The sequence below is a fragment of the Pipistrellus hanaki genome (assembly GCF_964339955.1).
Source record: "Pipistrellus hanaki genome assembly, chromosome: 5".
Lineage (NCBI taxonomy): Eukaryota > Metazoa > Chordata > Mammalia > Chiroptera > Vespertilionidae > Pipistrellus > Pipistrellus hanaki.
Window position 1 is genome coordinate 76,449,742 of NC_140507.1, and position 19,055 is coordinate 76,468,796.

General features: G+C 51.0%; 1 protein-coding gene across 11 annotated transcripts in view; it reads left to right on the forward strand.

Moving 5' to 3' along the window:
* The window catches only part of DNM2 (dynamin 2), an 86,299-nt gene that overhangs the window by 21,990 nt on the left and 45,254 nt on the right, over positions 1 to 19,055 (forward strand). For all 11 annotated transcript variants that reach the window (XM_084885679.1, XM_084885684.1, XM_084885677.1 and 8 more), the window contains exon 2: positions 8,184 to 8,257. In XM_084885679.1, the coding sequence (XP_084741805.1) occupies positions 8,184 to 8,257 (74 nt within the window). The remainder of the gene's footprint in view (positions 1 to 8,183; positions 8,258 to 19,055) is intronic.

Genomic DNA, 19,055 nt, shown 5'->3' on the forward strand with positions numbered 1-19,055 from the left:
CGACGCTCTATCCATTGAGCCAAACCGGTCTTGGCCCTGGTTGATCTTTTTTTTAAAAAAAATATATTTTATTGATTTTGTACAGAGAGGAAGGGAGAGAGATAGTTAGAAACATCGATGAGAGAGTCATTGATCAGCTGCCTCTTGCACACCCCCTACTGGGGATATGCCCGCAACCAAGGTACATGCCCTCGACCAGAATTGAACCCGGGACCTTTCAGTCCCCAAGCCGACGCTCTATCCACTGAGCCACACTGATCTCGGCCCTGGTTGATCTTTTGTTCAGTGTTCTATCCATTTTGGAAGATAGGTATTGATGTTTCCCAACTATTATTATTGCTGTATTTCCCTTGCCCCATGCTATTTTTACAGCTGTGTAGTGTTCCTCAGTCTGGACCAATCCCACTAAGTCCTGTTACTCTCCTACATGAGCTTTTAATTTTCTGGTTTTCTATCAATAGTATCCCCCTCCTGATAGAGCCTTTGGGATCTTCAAGCTTGTGTGTCTGCTGTGCCTAGGGCTGGTTCCTGTAAGGGAGATGCTGTGTTGGAGAGGAAGCGGATTTAGAATCATCTTGCCAGGTCTGCCTGGAAAGGCTGTGCCAATGTCCTCCTGAGGTGCTAAGGAGGAGAGTCGAGTCCCCTGTCACCTTTGTGAAGTGTCCTATGGAATAGAATCTTTTTTTTTAATTAATATATTTTATTGATTTTTCACAGAGAGGAAGGGAGAGAGATAGAGAGCTAGAAACATCGATGAGAGAGATACATCTACCAGCTGCCTCCTGCCCCCCCCCCCCCCCCCACCGGGGATGTGCCCGCAACCAATGTAGATGCCCTTGACCGGAATTGAACCTGGGATCTTTCGGTCCACAGGCCGATGCTCTATCCACTGAGCCAAACTGGTTTCGGATGGAATGGAATCTTAAATTTGCCAGGCACTGGGTTACTGTGACTCATCCTAATTCTGCTGACAACTTGACGGGGTTGGCGCTGTTATTATCCCCATTTTACAGATTGAACATCAAGTTTAGGAAAGTGACAACCCTTGTCCAGGTCACATGGCGAGGCTGCTGTGGCTGAGCTGTTCAGCTTTGGGGCTTCTCAGTACAACTGAAAATTTACAAATTAATATTTGGTTGGTATAAAAGTTATAAAATAGTCTTAAAGTCAGAAACCCAGATCACATTGGAGGCTATAAAACAGAAAGTTTTCCATTTTCACTCCACAGACAACCTCCATCCAGGTTTGGCTATCTTCTCCAAGCTGTTGTCCCTACTTAGGCCAGAAACATACACAAATATTAAAAAAAAAAAAAAAAAAAAAAAAGGCAAAATTGGAGGACACTATCAGTTCTGTCCATCTCATTTGGTTTTCAGCACTGTAGCCTGAATTGCTTCCTGGGCCAGTTCCAAGGCCAAATTAGCCAATTTCCTGCTGATGGATATCAAAGTGGTTAATGGGTTTCACTCTGTAAAGCGCTGCCGCAGGGAGTGGCCATCCTTGCAAACCACTTAGGAGAGCAGACTGGGCAGTAGGGGCAGTCAGAGGAGGTGACATCTGTGTTGAGGAGACATTCCAGGCAGGGAATCAGCATTTTTAAAGGCCCTGAAGCAAGAATAGGTTTTGACTTTCTCTTGACCTCTAGATTTGACTGGAATTAATGAGTAGGTGGAGGTGGGGGCTCAGAGCAGGAAGGTGACAGGGCAATTGCTTAGGGCCTCGGAGGCCATAGGAACGCTTTGGAGCAGAGGAGAGATGTGATCCTGACTCATTGTAAGTTTTCCTTTGATTTTATAGGGCAAACATTCTTTGGGGCACCACAATAAGAACTTTCCAAAGCCTTTTAATTCCCCTCTGAGACATGGCACTATTCCCACTTACCAAATGAAAACTGAGGCACAAAGCGGTGACTTGTGACTTGCCTTGCCCATATTGTCCAGAAAGGAGAGGGCAGTGCCTGGATTCCAGCTGGGCTCTAGCCAGGACAGCAAGTTGCCATGGGCCACTTCCTGCTTTTGCTCCCGGCCTGGCCTGTCAGTTGAGACCATGGATCAGGTGACACTAGGGCTGAGTGCCAAGGGCGGGCCTGGCTCTGGAAGCTGCGGAATTCCTGGGCAGGGTGCAACCTGCTGGGAATTTTGTGAAGGGGTGGTGACTAGAGTGGGATGGTAAAAGCCAATAAGATGTCTTCCCATCCCACTGCCTTCTGAGCAGCATTCTCATTTGTACAATGGCAGGTTTGGTTTTTCACCCCACAAGCATTGCTCATCTGCCTCGTGCCTGGCTCCGTGTTGCAAGCTGGGGAGAGGCTTGAGAATGTGCCAGGCAGAGGGCCCTGCCCCCATGAGGCTACCACTCTACTGAGTGGATGGCTGGGAAGGGGCAGATCACAGTCAGGTAAACAAATCAGTAAACTGGAGGTTGCCAGTTATGACTAGAATTGAGAACTGATCAGGATGGCGTGTGACAGAAGGAAGCTGCTTCATATTAGGGGTGAGCGTAGGGAGGAGACAGTTTGGCCAGGAGTTGCCTGCTGGCCAGTTGAATGCTACAGGGAGAGGGTCCAAGCCCAGGAGCAGACAGTATAAATCTCTTAAGGCCGGAGCTTGTGTGGTGTTTTGGGGGAACATTGAGGAGGCCAGGAGCCAAGCGAGCAAGTAGGAGGCTAGGAGGAGGTGAGGACAGGGAGGTGACTGGGCAGATCATGCAGGACCTTGTAGGCTGTGGGGAGGGAGGCAGAAGCCTGGGAGGGTTCTGAACAGATGGGGCACATACCACAACTTGGCATCCAAAGGTGTCCTATGGCCACTCTGGAGAAAACAGTGTGTGGGGGTGAGGGTGGGCAGCCTGAGGGTGCGATTGCACTGTTCCAGGCAAGCACTGATGGGCCAGACCAATAGCCTTGGATATGGAGAGAATTGGCTGCATTTGAAGGTGGAGCCATCAGGACTTACTGCTGGGTGGAGTGGAGTGAGTTGGGGGTGAGAGGTTGGAGGAGCCCAGGTTTTTTATCTGAGTGAGGAGTGTAACCTTGACCCTTGGGGTGACCACAATGACACAGTGGCACCTGCCTGGAGACACTGAGTCCGGGCCGGGCTCTGGGTGATCATTGGTTACTGTTGGATAGTCACTATTGGGCGCAGATGAGGCAGGGACCATGGCAGGGTATGCACAGGCTGGATGTTGAAGCTTTGGAGACTGAGTGATAAGATCAACTCTGTTCTAGCAAAACCACAAAGGAAGTCCCTTGGAGATAGGGGTGACTGGGGTGACTCCCTCATTGATGTCCCACCTGTATTCCCATCCTGGCTTTGCTTCTTCTGACTGAGTGGCTTGGGCAAGTCCTAGTCTCTCCATTTGTGAAATGGGTGTATTGACCCTGGCCTTATTCCTTCAGTGTTGCTAGAGGGTTTGATGAGATGTTGCCTGTGGTGGCCAGTGGTCCTTGTGGGTGGTCATGACTGAGGCCCCGGAGCGTGGGGACTCTGCTGACATTGTGCTAAGGTCCGGCCACACTGAGGCTTTGAGTGACTCCAGCAGGGTGTGGTGATAAGGAAGGGATCCCAGCCCAGGGCCCTTGCCGGGTGCCTATTACCAGGTTGGTCAGGCAAAGGGTGGCCCGGGCATTCACTGGATCTGGGTTGGGCTTGTTGCTGACTCATCCTCTGCTGGCTTATCTGTTTATTTTCTCTTCCCTGGGAAGGCCTGACCTGCCAGCCTGGCCTCCCTTGTTCCCCCTGCAGGAGCTCCCATGCCCTTGTTGGCTGGAAGTCAAAGGGCTCCTGTTGGGGCCTTGCGCTCTGTTCAGGGGACATTCCCTGAGCCCTCATCACCTTCCAGAGAGAGGTGGCCCATTTTATTTATTTTTTATTTTTTTAAAATATATTTTTATTGTTTTTTTACATAGAGGAAGAGAGAGGGATAGAGAGTTAGAAACATCGATGAGAGAGAAATATTGATCAGCCGCCTCCTGCACACCCCCTACTGGGGATGTGCCCGCAACCAAGGCACATGCCCCCGACCGGAATCGAACCCGGGATCCTCGAGTCTGCAAGCCGACGCTCTATCCACTGAGCCAAACCGGCTTCGGCAAGGTAGCCCATTTTAGAGTTGGCAAACTAAGGCTCCACAGGGGTGAAGTGACTCATGCCAGGTCACACAGCCAGCCGGGCCCTCTTTGGTGGTTGGGCGGCATCCTCCCATTCCACAGGTTCAGGGGGGTGGAGACCTGTCCAGGGCTTGTGGAGGCAAAGCTGACCTTTGAACCCAGGCTGTCTGGCTCCAGAGTCCATGGACTAGACCTGCCCTGGAGCCTGAATTGGTGTGTGGAGGATGTGTATTTGGGAAAAAGGGGTACATTTTACTGCATCTGTCCATAGGTGAATGAGCAGGGCCTGTGGGGAAGGATTTCCTGGCAGAGGGTACAGCCCTGTGCCTATACCTGTTTGCTGGTACCCAGCTGTCCTCTGAGGTGGGTGGAGTTACACACCCCTCCACCCCCTACTGACGAGGCGGCCCTTGTAGCAGTGGGGAAGAAGGAGGAGGGAGGTGGAACCTTCGAGCCACAGTGAGGGATGTGGTGACCCGTGGAACATGGGTGGGGTCACGGAAGAGGAAGCAGATGACTGAAGCTTAAACTCACCCCAGATAAATGGACAGTCAGAGCTGTCCCCAGGAGCTGCTTGGGGGAGGTTTTCTTCACCACGCCGCCGTGAAGGCCCCAAGAGCGCCCCTGCTGCTGTGTGCCAGGACTGCTGTGGGGGGAGGGAGGGCCTTAGGACACAGCTGGACAGGCTCCTCCCCACCGAGCCCCTTGGAAATTTCTGGGGGCTGCTTTTTGGGGGCTGAACAGGCTGAGAGTGGGTATTGCTGCTCCCTTTACTCAGCAGTCCAGGAGCTTCCAGAAATGCAATGAGATGAGTCCCAGGGCTCCTGGCTTGTGAGGGCCTCCCTGTCTGCCCATCCTCTCCTTCAGGCTTCTCCCCAACGGGCTCTGCCTCCTTCACCCAGGCTGTGTCCTCCACTCATACTTCCTGCTCACCATGAAGTCCCAGCCACGGAAAGCCACCTTCCCCTGTGTGTGCCCAGAGCTGTGTGGTTTCTCCTGGGCATCATGCTAGCCCTCGTGTTGTCAGGCTCTCATTGTCCAGTCCATGTCTGTGGTGTCACCATTGCGCTCACGGGCTGACACCATCGCCCTCCTCCCCCAAGACATGCCCAGAACAGTCACAGAGGACAACACGTACCAGCGCCCGTGGCAGGAGGCCTGGCCTGGCTGGGGAGACGCTGGCGGCGTCTGTGTCAGGTGTTTGGGCCCAGAGGCCTGATGGCCTGGTGGTCAGAGGCTCAGACCCCACGGGCTACCGTCATGCTCACCCCACTCCTGATCACTAGGTGACCTTGCAGAGCTGCCTGTCCTCTGGGCCCAGTTGCAGACTCATCTTTGTGGTTCTCGTCATGGTTAAGTAGGTAAAAGTAGGTAAATCCATGGAAGGTTCTCAGTTCCCGGTATACAGTGAGCACTTAACAACAGTTAACTACATTTTTTAAAAAGTAATTTTTCGGAGTCAGAAATTCATAGGGTTGATAATGCACAATTCAAAGATGTTCCAGAACGTGCAGTGACTTTTCCCTGCCAGCAGGCCCCAGCCTCCATGGGCTCCATTTTGTGGTTGTTTTTTCCTTTAGTTGCAGAACACACACACATTTCTGCATCTTTGTTTTCCTCAGTATATCCAGATGGAATTCAGATAAAAAGCTTGTGTGTGTGTGTGTGTGTGTGTAGCTCCACAAGAGTATGAATGGGCCCTAATTTATTTAAACAGACCCCTACCCTCACCCCCATAGGTTTTAAAGTTCTTTAGATCTGAGCTATTTTTACTAGGGAACTAACAGGATTGTAATGATTTTGTGGGAAAATTTTCATGGGTTGTTCTCTCTGTACTTTCCTGAGGATTATTTATTTATTTTTTATTGATTGATTTTTAGAGAAAGGAAGGGGTAGGGAGGGAGGGGAAGGAGGAAGAAGAGGAGGAGAAGGAGAGAGAAACATCGATTTGATGTTCCACTTATTTATTTACTTAGTTTAAAAAAATATATTTTATTGATTTTTTTACAGAGAGGAAGAGAGAGGGATAGAGAGTTAGAAACATCGACGAGAGAGAAACATCGATCAGCTGCCTTTTGCACACTCCCTACTGGGGAAGTGCCCGCAACCAAGGTACATGCCCTTGACCGGAATCGAACCTGGGACCTTTCAATCCGCAGGCCAATGCCCTATCCACTGAGCCAAACCGGTTTTGGCTGTTCTACTTATTTATGCATTCATTTTTTTTTCTTGTATGTGCCCTGACTGGGGCTTGAATCCTCAATCTTGGTGTATCAGATGATGCTCAAACCAACTGAGCTCCCTGGCCCGGCCCTCTACTTTCCTGAGTCATGAGCATGTCCTCTTGGACTTATTTATATGTGTGATCTTTTATTGAGATTTAACTTAGATACAGGAGCTTGCCCCATCTTAAGTGTATACTTTGATTTTTAAAATGAATGCATGCCCACCAGTAATCACTGGACAGATCATGACAGAGGGTGCTGTCATCATCCCAGAAAGTTCCCTCATGCGCCTACCGGTCGGTTACCCCAGAGGGAAGGAAACAGCTGCTCCGATTTCTGTCAGCAGAGACTAGTTTTGCCTGTTCAACTTCAAGTCTACTCTGTGCCTCAGCAGGTGAAACAAGGGCGTATGTCAACAGAAGGCATGAGTGAGAATGTTCATAGCAGCTTTATTGTGGACCTGAACTTGGAAAAAACCCCAGATATCCCATCACCTAGTGAATGATGAACAAACTGTGGTCCATTCATGCAATGGAAGATGGGTCAGCAGGGAAAAGGAACTGTCTCCTCTGGCACTCTCTAGGGTCTCAATAGGGCTCCCCAACACAAATAGGGTGCCCCTGAGACACTGTAATTGTCTCATTATTGGGGAGCAAGGTGGCACCAGTGGCACTAGGCTGCAGACTCAGGGCCACTGTTATCTTGCCATGTGAGGCACACCTGTACACCTGTCCAGCCCCACTTGCCCTATGTCCTGCACAATTTCAGATAATCCCAATGTTTATCTTGGTACAAACCTTGTTTGAAATTCCCTGAGTCTAGATAGAACCTTTGCAGGCTTTAAAAGTCTCAAAATGCCACTTCTACTTCAGTGCCTGCTTGGCCTTCTGCTCCTTTGCTTTCCTTCCTTAATGGTCCAGGGTGGCTTCCATTCTTCCCGCTCTGCATGAATCCAAGTTTAATAGTGTGAGTCTGGCCGGGACCGGTTTGGCTCAGTGGATAGAGCGTCGGCCTGCGGAATGAAAGGTCCCGGGTTCGATTCTGGGCAAGGGCATGTACCTTGGTTGCGGGCACATCCCCAGTAGGGGGTGTGCAAGAGGCAGCTGATCGATGATTCTCTCTCATCGATGTTTCTAACTTTCGATCCCTCTCTCTTCATCTCTGTGAAAAATCAATAAAATACATTAAAAAAAAATAGTGTGAGTCGGTGTAGGTAGTGCCTGTGTATTTCTGTATTTAAATACATGGCATATATATTTTTTATTAAACAGCTGTGCTGAGGAATCATTTACATTCTGGGAAAGTCATCCATTGCAAACGCAGTGATTTTTTGGTAAATTTACTGTAAATATTAGCAAACGTCCCCACAGTCCAATTTTACAACATTTTCATCCCTGAAAGCTCCCTCCTCTCCATTTCCCACCCCTGGGCAATCACTGATCCACTTCCTGCCTCTATCTGTTTGTCCTTTTGGGACAAACATCATATCATATTTAGTCACCAGCTACTTTCCTTTTAGCCTTTATATCATACATATGGCATTATATTATTTTAAAACATGAATGTAGGAAATGTACTGATCTCTTTGGGTCTGGGAGAGATGATTCAAATATTTAAGGAAAGCGCCTTTTGGCATGCTGGGCTGGAGCAGCCAGCCAGAGGGAAGTGGTTCCATTTGTTACCAGCCTTCTGTCATATGCCTCCCTCCTGCCTCAGGATCCTCCAAGGCCAGAGCCCCGCTGGGGTTGGTGTCTTTGCTGAGGTCGGGGATTGCGCCACCATGTGTGGTCACACTTCCTGTCCTGTAAACTGGCCTCATGAGTAATTTCTGTTCCTTTCTCCTCCCACAGGGACTTCCTTCCTCGAGGTTCGGGAATTGTCACCCGGCGGCCTCTCATTCTGCAGCTCATCTTCTCAAAAACAGGTATGGTGGGATGAGTCAAAGCTTCATCAGGAAGTGAGGGGGGTGGGGGGTGTCATTGTGTCCTGCAGGAGCCAGGAGTCTTATGCTGGATTCTCTGATGCTTGGGTTTGAGTTCATGTTTTTCATGTGTGCAGGGAAGTTGAAGCACAGTTCACTGAACACATACACCCACTCCAGCGTCCTCAGCCATTACCAGGCTGCCGGGTACCATATGTGCTTGCTGTATTGTAGATAACATGCTTTTGCTGAATGCTTTCAAAATCAGTAGCAGACGTTGTGACACTTAACCCCAAATGCTTCAGTGCCCCATCCCTTGCAATTGGGCCATTTTGCAGTCAGAACACTCCGAGAAAAGTAATCAGTCCTGCATGTTATTTAATGTCCAGTCCATACAGGTTGCCAGTTGTCCCCAAATATCCTCCCTGGCTGATTTACAGCTGCTCTGATCAAGCCCATGCTACACTCCATTGTTATGGTTCCTGTTTATATTACAGCAGCATCTCTGCCATTTCTTTCTTTTTTTTTTTAATATATTTTATTAATTTTTTACAGAGAGGAAGGGAGAGGGAGAGAGAGTTAGAAACATCAATGAAAGAGAAACATCTATCAGCTGCCTCCTGCACACCCCTCACTGGGGATGTGCCCGCAACCAGGGTACATGCCCCTGACCGGAACCCTTCAGTCCGCAGGTGGATGCTCTATCCATTGAGCCAAACCGGTTTCGGCTCTGCATTTCTTTTTTAATCACAACATTGACTTTTGGGAGAGACCTGCAAAAGGAATTCCTTTTTTTCCTTTCTTTTGAGCTCAAGGCAGCTGATCAGTTGCTTGAATTGAATAAAGAATCTTCCACATGTAGATTTTCCCCCCCTATATTTTCCATGGTGACCTCAAGTTTATTTCTGTTCTTCTTGTCAAGTCTGACATGACATGGGCATGTCTCGCAGCTTGAAACCCACTCAGGCCTCTCTCGAAAGCATCAGAAGGTGGACTGGGTGAGGGGAATATCTGGGTGGGTCCCCCTTTCTCTCCAGAGCCCCTATGGGTCTCAGCGCAGAGTCTCTATGTTGCTTCCCCACTGACCTGGAGTGGCAGCCCTGGCCAGTTCAGCACTGGAAAGGCAACAACAACATCCATTTTACAGGCGGAAACTGAGACCTAGCCAAATTACTTACCGTCCTAGTGGGCTCCAGATCTGAAATTTTAGGTTAGAGCTCAGACCAGGCTCTCAGCTGTGCCCTAATCTCATCTACCCATTTGCCATGGGAGGGCGTGACTCTGATGAGAGGCTGCATTAGATTGGCCCAGCCCCTCTTTCTGAGGGTTAGCCAATGGGCTGCCTCCTCTGGGTTCAGCTGGCCAATCAGCTGTGCCAGACGGGCAGCTGCCGAGCAGAGTGTTTCAGAGTTCACATGGATTAGTCACAGAGGACTTGGCCTACTGGGTTTCTGCTTCCCATTTTGCAGGTTGTTGAGATAGAAGGGTGATAATCTGCTTTTTAATGAGTTTCCGGGGTAGTTTCCTGGCCATACTGGGAAATTCTCTGACCCTGTAGACGGGAGCTGGAAGCTAAGACTGCCCAGGTTCAGATCGTGGCCCTGCAGCTTACTGGCTGTCTGTCCCTGGGGAGGGACTGCTGCTCACAGCCATGTTTCCTGCCTGAACTGTGGAGATAATAATAGCACCGCTTTGTTGTGGGTGGCGAAGACCATGTTATTCAGTCTAAGTACATCTTAGAGCACCACTGAGTAGTGCTGACCCAACAGCTGCAGTTTTGTGCTTGCTGCCAGCCGGTGTGGGGACAGCTTGCTGGGAGAACAGGTGGGCGGGCTCCCTGCACCGGAAGGTCAGGGTCATGTCATGGTGGAAGAGCTGTCATCCAGTGGAGGTCCACTGACCATGTACCATGTACCACAGGCTGGTCCAGGGCTGGGGCAGCCAGGTAAGCAGGATCAGGACCTACCACCTGCCCTCCTGGTACTCCCATTAGAGGTGGGGGGCAGATGAGGAAGACTCGTGTGAAGGGACAAAGGGTGAGACACAGGCCTGGCCTTCATCAGATGGGAACAAGTGTGGTGGGGGGAGGGTGGGGACATCATGGGACTATCATGAACTTTTTCAAAGAATAGTGTGTGAGTTGAGGCTGACAAGTGCGGTAGGTATGTCGGGGAAAGGGGAGCTCTCCTTCCCAGCAGAGAGTATGTGTGAGGATCATGAGGTCCCAGTGCCCAGAGTGGCCTGTTGGAGGAACTGAAGTTCCTTCTGTGGGGAAGGAGAAGCACATGAGGAGCAGTGCCCCAGTGGGAGCACCAACTTGACCCAGATGATCTGCCTGATGCAGATTAACATTGAAATCTTCATTCCTGCCATCCCCACTTCACAGAGGTCTGAACTGAGGCCTCAGAGCTGAAACCACTTTCCTGAGGGTACGATGGAGGGTTATCTTGAAAGCCCCATCTTAAATTCACTCTTGGGAAGTGTGGCCATAGACCAAGGTGTGACTTGACCAGATCCTGAAGTTGCTTGTGGGGAAGGGACCACAGGGACCTGCTCAGGGGCAGGGGATGCAAGAGGAGGTGGGAGCAGGTGCTCTGGGACAGTAGGGACAGGGTGGCAGCCATGAAGATGGAGATGCACTTGGATCCTGTTGGGTTGGGGTGTGAGAGAGGAGTCCTGGTGTCCCACATGGGAGTGGCCTTTGCTGTATCCCAGTTCCCATACTCCCCTACCCCACCTGATCAAGGCATTCTAGGTATCTTAATGACCCAAGTAGATGTGTGGCTATTTTGTGCTGGGCCTGGTTCAGACACCGGTGAGGCACTGTGAGTTGTGAGTCCTCTGAGAGTCCTGGTGCTCCCTGAGCCCAACCAGGCTGAGAGGGGAAAGCAAGAGCATTGGGGATAGTATACTGGGCACGGGTTCTACTTTGGCCCAGAAGCTCAGAGGAAACCCTCTAGGCAGGGCCAACAATGTGTGTGAAGCCGTGAGATGGGTCTGGGGAGGGACCAGGAAGCAGGTGGCACAGCCTGTCAGGGGCGGAGAAGGATTCAGGCAGTGGGAGCCTGAATGGCACTCAGGGTGGGGAGAGCAGCTCAGCCCACTGGCTTTGTGGAGGACGGATAGGCAGGAACAAGAGTATGCGCTGGGTCCTAGCCGGTTTGGCTCAGTGGATAGAGCATCGGCCTGCAGACTGAAGGGTCCCAGGTTCGATTCTGGCTGGGGGCATATGCTGGAGTTGCAGGCTCAAGGCAGTTAATCAATGATTCTCTCTCATCATTGATGTTTCTCTCTCTCTGACTCTCCCTTCCTCTGAAATTAATTAAAAAAAAAAAAAAATATATATATATATATATATATATATATATATATTTTTTTTTTTTTTTTTCCTTCATTTTTTTTTTCAAGTGTATGGGCTGGGAGGCCAGGGAGAGGTTAGCCTGGCAAGAAGTGATGGGGCCTGGCCTGAGGTGGTGCCTCGGGTGTGAAGGACAGTCTAGAGTGACCTTAAGGTGGGAGGCCACCAAGATACCAAACAGCAGAGGCCCTGGGATTGGGGTAGGCAGGTGCGAGGTGGGATACCCCACTAATATGAGGGAGGAAGTTCAGTGCAGTGTGGGACAAAGTGATGGCTAGGGCTTGTGGGGTTACGGGCCGAGGGGCTGTGTTGTTCCTAGAGATTGAACTTGGTCTGGCTGGATCTCTGGGACACGACTTTAGAGCCAGGCTCCTACCCTGTACTAATGGGGTGAGAGTGCACCCCATGAGGCTGTGGTGTGGCCGTGAGACTGGGCCTCATTCCTCCCCTCTGACTCCTGTGACACCCAGGAAGGGTGCCCAGCTTCTTCTTGTCCAGACTGGTCTCAGTGAGCCATTACTTTTAATCAGCTCAGGTTGAAAATTACCTCAGACTGCAGCTCCCCAGGTTTGGTGGCTCCTGAGTGAACCCTGCTCCTCCTCAGGCTCCACCCCTGGGCCTTGTAAACATTAAGTGCTGGGACTGTTCTTGTGTGGAATGTGGATGACTAGGGCCTCCTGAGCCTCCCTTCCTGTCCTTGACCTTGGCTGGGCACACTGGAACCAGAGAGGGGATGTCAGGACTTGGTTCCTAGCCTCCCTCTCATGGCTTTGAGGTCCTGACAGGGTCCTGTTGGCTTCTGGGACTTTACCTCCTCTTGGTTACCAGCGGCAGCTACAATCTCCTCACCCTCAAGCTCAGCTCATTTGTTTCTGTCTCAGGCTCACCGTGCACCATCCTCCCCTCCTGCTCCCCTAGGAGAGCCCTACCCCACTCCACCTTCCAGTCAGTGCTGCATCCCATGTTATGTGACATCATCCTGTTCTTTGGTTTTCTTTAAAAAAAAATATTTTATTGATTTTTTACAGAGAGGAAGAGAAAGGGATAGAGAGTTAGAAACATCGACCAGCTGCCTCCTGCACACCCCCCCCCCCCACACTAGGGATGTGCCCACAACCAAGGTACATGCCCTTGACCGGAATCGAACCCGGGACCCCTCAGTCTGCAGGCCCGATGCTCTATCCACTGAGCCAAACCGGTTTCGGCTTGATTTTCTTAATGGTCTCTGGCTTTGCCCCAGCACCAGTGGCACAAGAGCAGGGATGCTGGTCTGTATTGTCCATTGCTTCCCGCGCCCCCGTGCCCAGCACAGGGCCTGGCACCCAGTAGGTGCTCCATCCTACACATGCTTTAAAGGCTGCTGCTGTGCCCCTTATCTTCCGTGAGCAGTTATCAACGACCATGCTGTACCTTCTCCCATGAGCCCGGCTCTGTCAGGGCTCTTTCTGTAAAGCCTATAGACTCTGCAACAGTTGGGTGTGCACCTTGTGTCTCCATGAGGAAACTAAGCTGGGAGCTGGTGAGGGTTTGCCTAGGGGCTGGCTGGGATGCCAGCCAGGGCTGTCACTTTCTCCAATGTGTGTTCCTCTCACCTATCACCAAGCAGTTCTCCCGATTTTAGTGGACACTCTCAGGTATCCTGCAACTTAGCTCAGTCTGATACTACCCACCTTCAGATCCAACGGGTTAAAGGCTCAGTCCCACAAGACTGTACCTCTCCCAACCCCCCTGGACACTAATTATAAGTCCAGATTGTCATCTGAGCTTTTGACTGATTGGCTATAGAGCAGAGGTTCCCAGCCCCTCCTTAAGTTTCTAGAGTGGCTCACAGAACTCAGAGAAACATCTTACTCACTAGATTTCCAGTTTATTAGAAGAATAGATGAATCAGGAGTAGCCAGATGGAAGAGATGCAAATGCAAGGGCAAGGTACGGGGAAGTGGCGTGGAACACCCAGGCGCTCTATCAATGCCTCCGTGTGTTCTCTAACCCAGAAGCTCCAAGTCTGTTCTTCTGGGTTTTGTGGGAGCTCCATGTAGATGTGAATGATGAGATCACTCCTGATTGGTGGTTGATTCAACCTCTAGCCTGTACCCTTCTAGAGGTCACAGGGTGGGACTGAAAGTTCCAATTCTCTAATCACGAGGTTGGTTCTCTTTGACAGAAACCCAGGTGTGCTTGAAAGGGGCTTGTTATGAATAGAGACTCCTTTATGGCTCTTAGCACTTAGAACTTTCTAAGGATTTTAAGAGCTCTGTGCCAGGAATGGAGAGAAGAACAAATATATTTCTTACTATGAATCACAGTCTCGAAGCTTCCCAGTGGCAATATGTCCTAGACTGGGAGATGGTCTCAGCTTGTCTCAAGTCAGAGGGAGCTTTAGGACCAGACGAACTTGGGAGATACCACGCGCTTGTCCCTTCTTGGTCAGCTGAAGGCTCTGAAAAGTCCCTGGAGATCAGACCCAAGTCCCTGGAAATTGGATGTTAGATCCTGTGGTACTCAGGGTCTCTCAAGTATGTTTGCGCCCCATGTCATTCCTCCTGGGCCATGCCAACAGGACCAGCATGCCTCTTGGTGCCTGGTATGGAGAAGGCAGACCCCATCTGCTGCTGCCGGAAAGTCAGCCTCGTGGTTCTGCTCTTTGCTGGGTTCAGAATGGACAAGAGATGGGATCCGGGCACGAAAATGATGGCAGAGCCCCTCCGCAGAGAGCACTGAGATTCCCAACAACTTTGCAGGCCCTGAATCCAGCAACTGAGCTGTTTGTGTGTTCCCGTGGCCCAGCACTTTCTTTCGTTGTTCAAGCACTGGGTTTTCTGTTGTTTCTTTTCATTGTTTGGAAACTGAGGTTTTGTTAGATGGGTGAGGCTAGGTAGTCCTACCTCCATATCTTCCTCCTGATCATGTGATACCTGACTCACCTTTTCCAGCCCTGAGAAGCAGGTTCTTCTAGCACGATATTTCACAGTTCTTTAGAAATACAAAAAACAAACAAACAAACAAACAAGAAGAAGAGAGAGAGAGAGAAAGAGAGAAAAGAAAAAAAATGAGAAAGAGCCCTGGTCAGTGTCCTCAATGGTTAGAGCAACAGCCCACGCAGTGAAGGATCTTGGGTTCAATTCTGGGTAAAGGACACATACCGGGCTTGTGAGTTTGATCCCCAGGCCCTGGTTGGGGCGTGTGCAGGAGGCAACCAATCCATACGTCTGTCTCATATCCATGTTGTTTATCTCTCTCTCTCTCTCCCCCCCATCCCCTTTTCTTCCCTCCCTTCCATTTTCTCTAAAAGACAATGGAAAAATTATCCTGGGGTGAGGATTAACAAATAACAAACAAACAAACAAAAAGAAATGCCAGTAGTGACCTGCCCTGCCTTTGGGGTAGGGAAGATGATATTTAAAAATATATATATTTCTTTATTGATCTCAGAGAGGAAGAGAGAATGAGAGAGAGATAGAAACATCTATGATGAGAGAGAATCACTGATTGGCTGATTCCTCCAAGCCCTCCACTGGAGATTGAGCCCGCAACCCAGGCACGTGCCCTTGGCCGGAATTGAACCTGGGACTTTTCAATTCACAGGCTAATGCTCTAGCCACTGAGCCAAGCCAGCGAGGGCAGGAATGTGATCTTATGACCCTGCTTTCATGGGCGGATGTCCTCCCAGGCTATAGTACCTAATGCTTTGTAATAGGCTTCTCAGTAAGGTTTGATTAAGCAGCTATTCTGTACCAGGCACCAGGGAGAGTGTGGCCAAAATTAAGTCCTTCACAGTCCCTCTCTTGAAACTCCAGCTCTAGGAGGGGACATGCGAGCATATGGTGTGCAGTGTGAGGAGTGCCGTGCAGGAGAGAACAGAGGGACAGACGGGTGCTGCTGGCATCGGATGGTCAGGATGGGTCTCCCTGTGTAGGGTGTTTAGAGCTGAGACCTGGAGGAGGCAGGGACCAAGTGCTGGGAGGTGGGGGGGAGTGGGGCGGGGGCGGGGAAGGGGAAGGGAGGAGTTTGAGCAGAACCTCTTTCTAGAAAAGTACTGCAAGTGCATTCATTGACCCCAGAGTTAGGACGGGGCGGGAAGCCCTGTGTGGACGATGGTGGCTGGCTCCTCTGTGTTGGCAGCTCCTCTGCTGGACCAGGGCCCACTTTATTCCTTTATTCCTGCTCTGCTCCGCTCTGGACTGGGTCCCGTGGAGCCCCAAGGCCTGATTACACATGCTGACCCTCCTCCCAGGGAAGCACACTTGGCTAAGAGTGTAGGAGTGCTTGTGTGGCTGTTGAAATGCTGTGGCAGGGGCTGGGAACCGGAGGGACTGGCTTTGTTATCTGCGCATGAGGAAGAGAAGGTTTGAAAACGCAGCAGCTGGGCTGGGGACGGACGAAGCTCTGCAGCGGGGACTGCGGCGGGCAGACCGGGCAGGAGCTCAGCCTTGGCTGCTGGGAACGAGCGGGGAGGGAGCTCTTCAGGAATCACAGGTGATGAGCTCAACCGTAAATTGAGACCATGGATAGTTAAATCATCTCCAGCATTTGAACACGTACAGGGTTGTGGAGGGCTTGGCTAATAACCCTTCTTGTCTGTTTCTTTGTTTATATTTTTCTCACGGGGAAACTAAGGTACAGAGAGTAAGCCTGGACAGTAGGCAGGCCCCTCCCCCCCTTGTAGTCTCCTCCGGTACAGAGCATGCTCAGGACATGGGGAAACGTCACTTCAGAGAGATGATGCAGGCACGGGCTCTCTGCCTACCCCTACCCTTGCCTGCCTCCATCACATGGCCTGGGGTTGGAGTCAGGCAGGCCATCCCTGCCAGTTCCTAGTATGTTGGGCCTCCGTCAGACCTGCTGTGACATGCTTATGCAGTGTCCATCTTCCCCGTCAGACCCGGAGCCTGGCTCGAGGCTGGACCTATGTCGCTCCATGTCGTTAAGCAGTGCTTTGGGAAGGAGGGAGGGAGGGGAAGACAACAGATGGCCCTGCCCGACCCTCCCCTGTCTAGACTCCCATATACCCAGCTTGGTGCCTTTGGGGGTACTGGGCCACTCCCAAGAAGCTGAATCAGGAGCCAAATTCTAGCAGAGTGATTTGGTCATGCATAAAATTATTGAGTACCTACTGCGTGCCCAGAAGGAGCCCCGAGGACACAGTGTACAACAAGAATCAGTTCCCTGCCCTGTGGGGTGGACCTTCCAGCTGGGAACCAGAGAAAATACACAGGATGAGAAGGTACCTGGAATTGGAGTGATTGGAGGATGATAAGGATAAGGCACTGAAGGGGGAAAGAGATGGGGGGGTCTGTCATCTCAGGTGGGGGCCAGGGCAGGCCTCCTGAGGGAGGGACCCCTGAGTGTGCCTGCAGACAGAGAGAAGAGCCTGAGATGGGAGCAGGCCTGGAGTTGTGAACAGGGAAGCTAGCATGACTGGAGAAGGAGTGAGTTGAGGTCAAAAATTGGGGGGAAGGAAAATTTGTAGGGCCTTGTAGGTCGTGGTAAAGACTGGCTTTTACTCAGATGAGTGGGAGACATAGAGGGTTCCCAGGAGAGGAGGGCTGAGGTTTGGCTTTAAAAGAGTCAGTGCCAAGGGGAGAAAGCAGGCTTGGTAAACGCTTTTTCATGTTGGTATGACCCTGGAATCTAGGACACGGTTCCAGTGTGGCAAGGAGCCCAGTGAAGAAGGCAGGTGGTGAGGCCCAGCTGCTGGCTCAGTTAGTTGGAGCGGCGTTCCTCACCCCAAAAGATTGCAGGTTTGACTCCCAGTCAGGGCACGTGCCTAGGTTGCAGATTAGACCCAGGGTGCGTGTGGGTGACGGCAGCTGGTGAGGGAACCTTCCTGCTGCCCGCTGACAGGCTGGGGAAGAAGCGGGGGCTTTCAGCACAGTCTCCTGCATATCCTTGACCCACACAGACTGGAGACTGCCAGCACATGCAGGGCCCTGGGGGACCACAGCTGACAGGTCCTGGTCCCATAAACACTACCCACAGTGACCTGGCCCTGCTGGGGGAAGAGACCCAAGATGCAGGATGGAATGCCTGGTGACATGGAGTCAGGAAAAGCTCCCTAAAAAGTGACAGGCAGGTAGACCCTGGAAGAGGAGGGGGTGGGGCCAGGCCTTCTAGGTACTAGGCTTGGCTGGGCAGAGGTTCCATTTCACCAACACTTGCAGGGGACTTTTCTCATCCCACTGCCCCTGTACTCATCCTTGAAGGGAGATTGTCTCTAGCAGGTGCTGAGCCGGGAAAGAAATGGGGTTTGCTGTGGGGGTGGGAGAACTGTTCCGTTCTTGGGTGGCTGCTGCAGCAAGAGCAGCCGAGTGTTTCCTCTCGTCCTTGTAGAGAGCTGGAGCGTGTCTGTCCTTGGGAACTGGGTCAGCCGATGGGGGTGGGGTGGGTGATCCTGAATCCTCCAGCTGGTGTCCTCATTGCCCCTGCGCTGAGTGGCCAGCGCCCATGCTGGACAAGGTCCTCAGTGATCTGAGCTCAGGGTGTCCCCCTGACCCTTCAGAGCTTCAGAGAAGAATTGCCCGTAGGTGGCTTCACGGCGGCCATGTGACTTGAGAGCCACTGCCTGAAGACAGATTATCTGAACTCCAAATCTTAGCTCCACTGCTGAACTTGGGTCAAGTCACTTCACCTCTCTGGGCCTCAGTTTTCTTATCTGTAGTACAGGCATTACAGAGATGACTACCTGCCGAGGTGTGTGCTTGTGAGGAGCAGGCTATGGCCAACACAAAACAAGGGCTGAATGTTGGTCATAGTTTGTTAGGTTACTTTGATGGGAAGGCGAAATGAGTTCCTTGAACTCATTTTTTTTCTCTCTCTTGTGACCTGTGGGTAGAAATTCTAGACCTTCCTTCCTTCCTTCCTCCCTTCCTTCCTTCCTTCCTTCCTTCCTTCCTTCCTTCCTTCCTTCCTTCCTTCCTTCCTCCTCCCCTCCCTCACTCCCTCCCTCCCTCCCTTCTTCCATCCCTTCCTCCCTCCCTCTCATTTTGGTTAATCCTCACCTGAGGATATTTTCCCCATTGATTTTTTTTTTTTTTTTTTAAGAAAGAGAGAGAGATTGAGAGAGAGAGAGAGAGAATGGAAGGGAAGGAGGAAGTGGGGAGTGGGGGGGGGGGAAGAGAGAGAAACATTGATGTGAAAGAGACATCAATTGGTTGCCTCCCACATGAGCCCCAACTGGGGCTGGAGATGTAACCTGGTACGTGCGTGCCCTTGACTGGGAATTGAACCCGAGATCCTTCGGTGCCTGTGCTGACACTAACCACTGTGCCCACTGGCCTCCATCCTTTCTTTTGAGGCAGCTACTAGTAATGATATGTCTGTGCTGCAGTTTATGTAGGCATGTCTCTTCCTGGTGGACATGGAAGTGCTTTCTAGTTTTTTACTTTGTGAAAGACTGTAGAAAACATTTTGGCATCTCTGTAGTGGTCCAGTTCTTTAGACTTT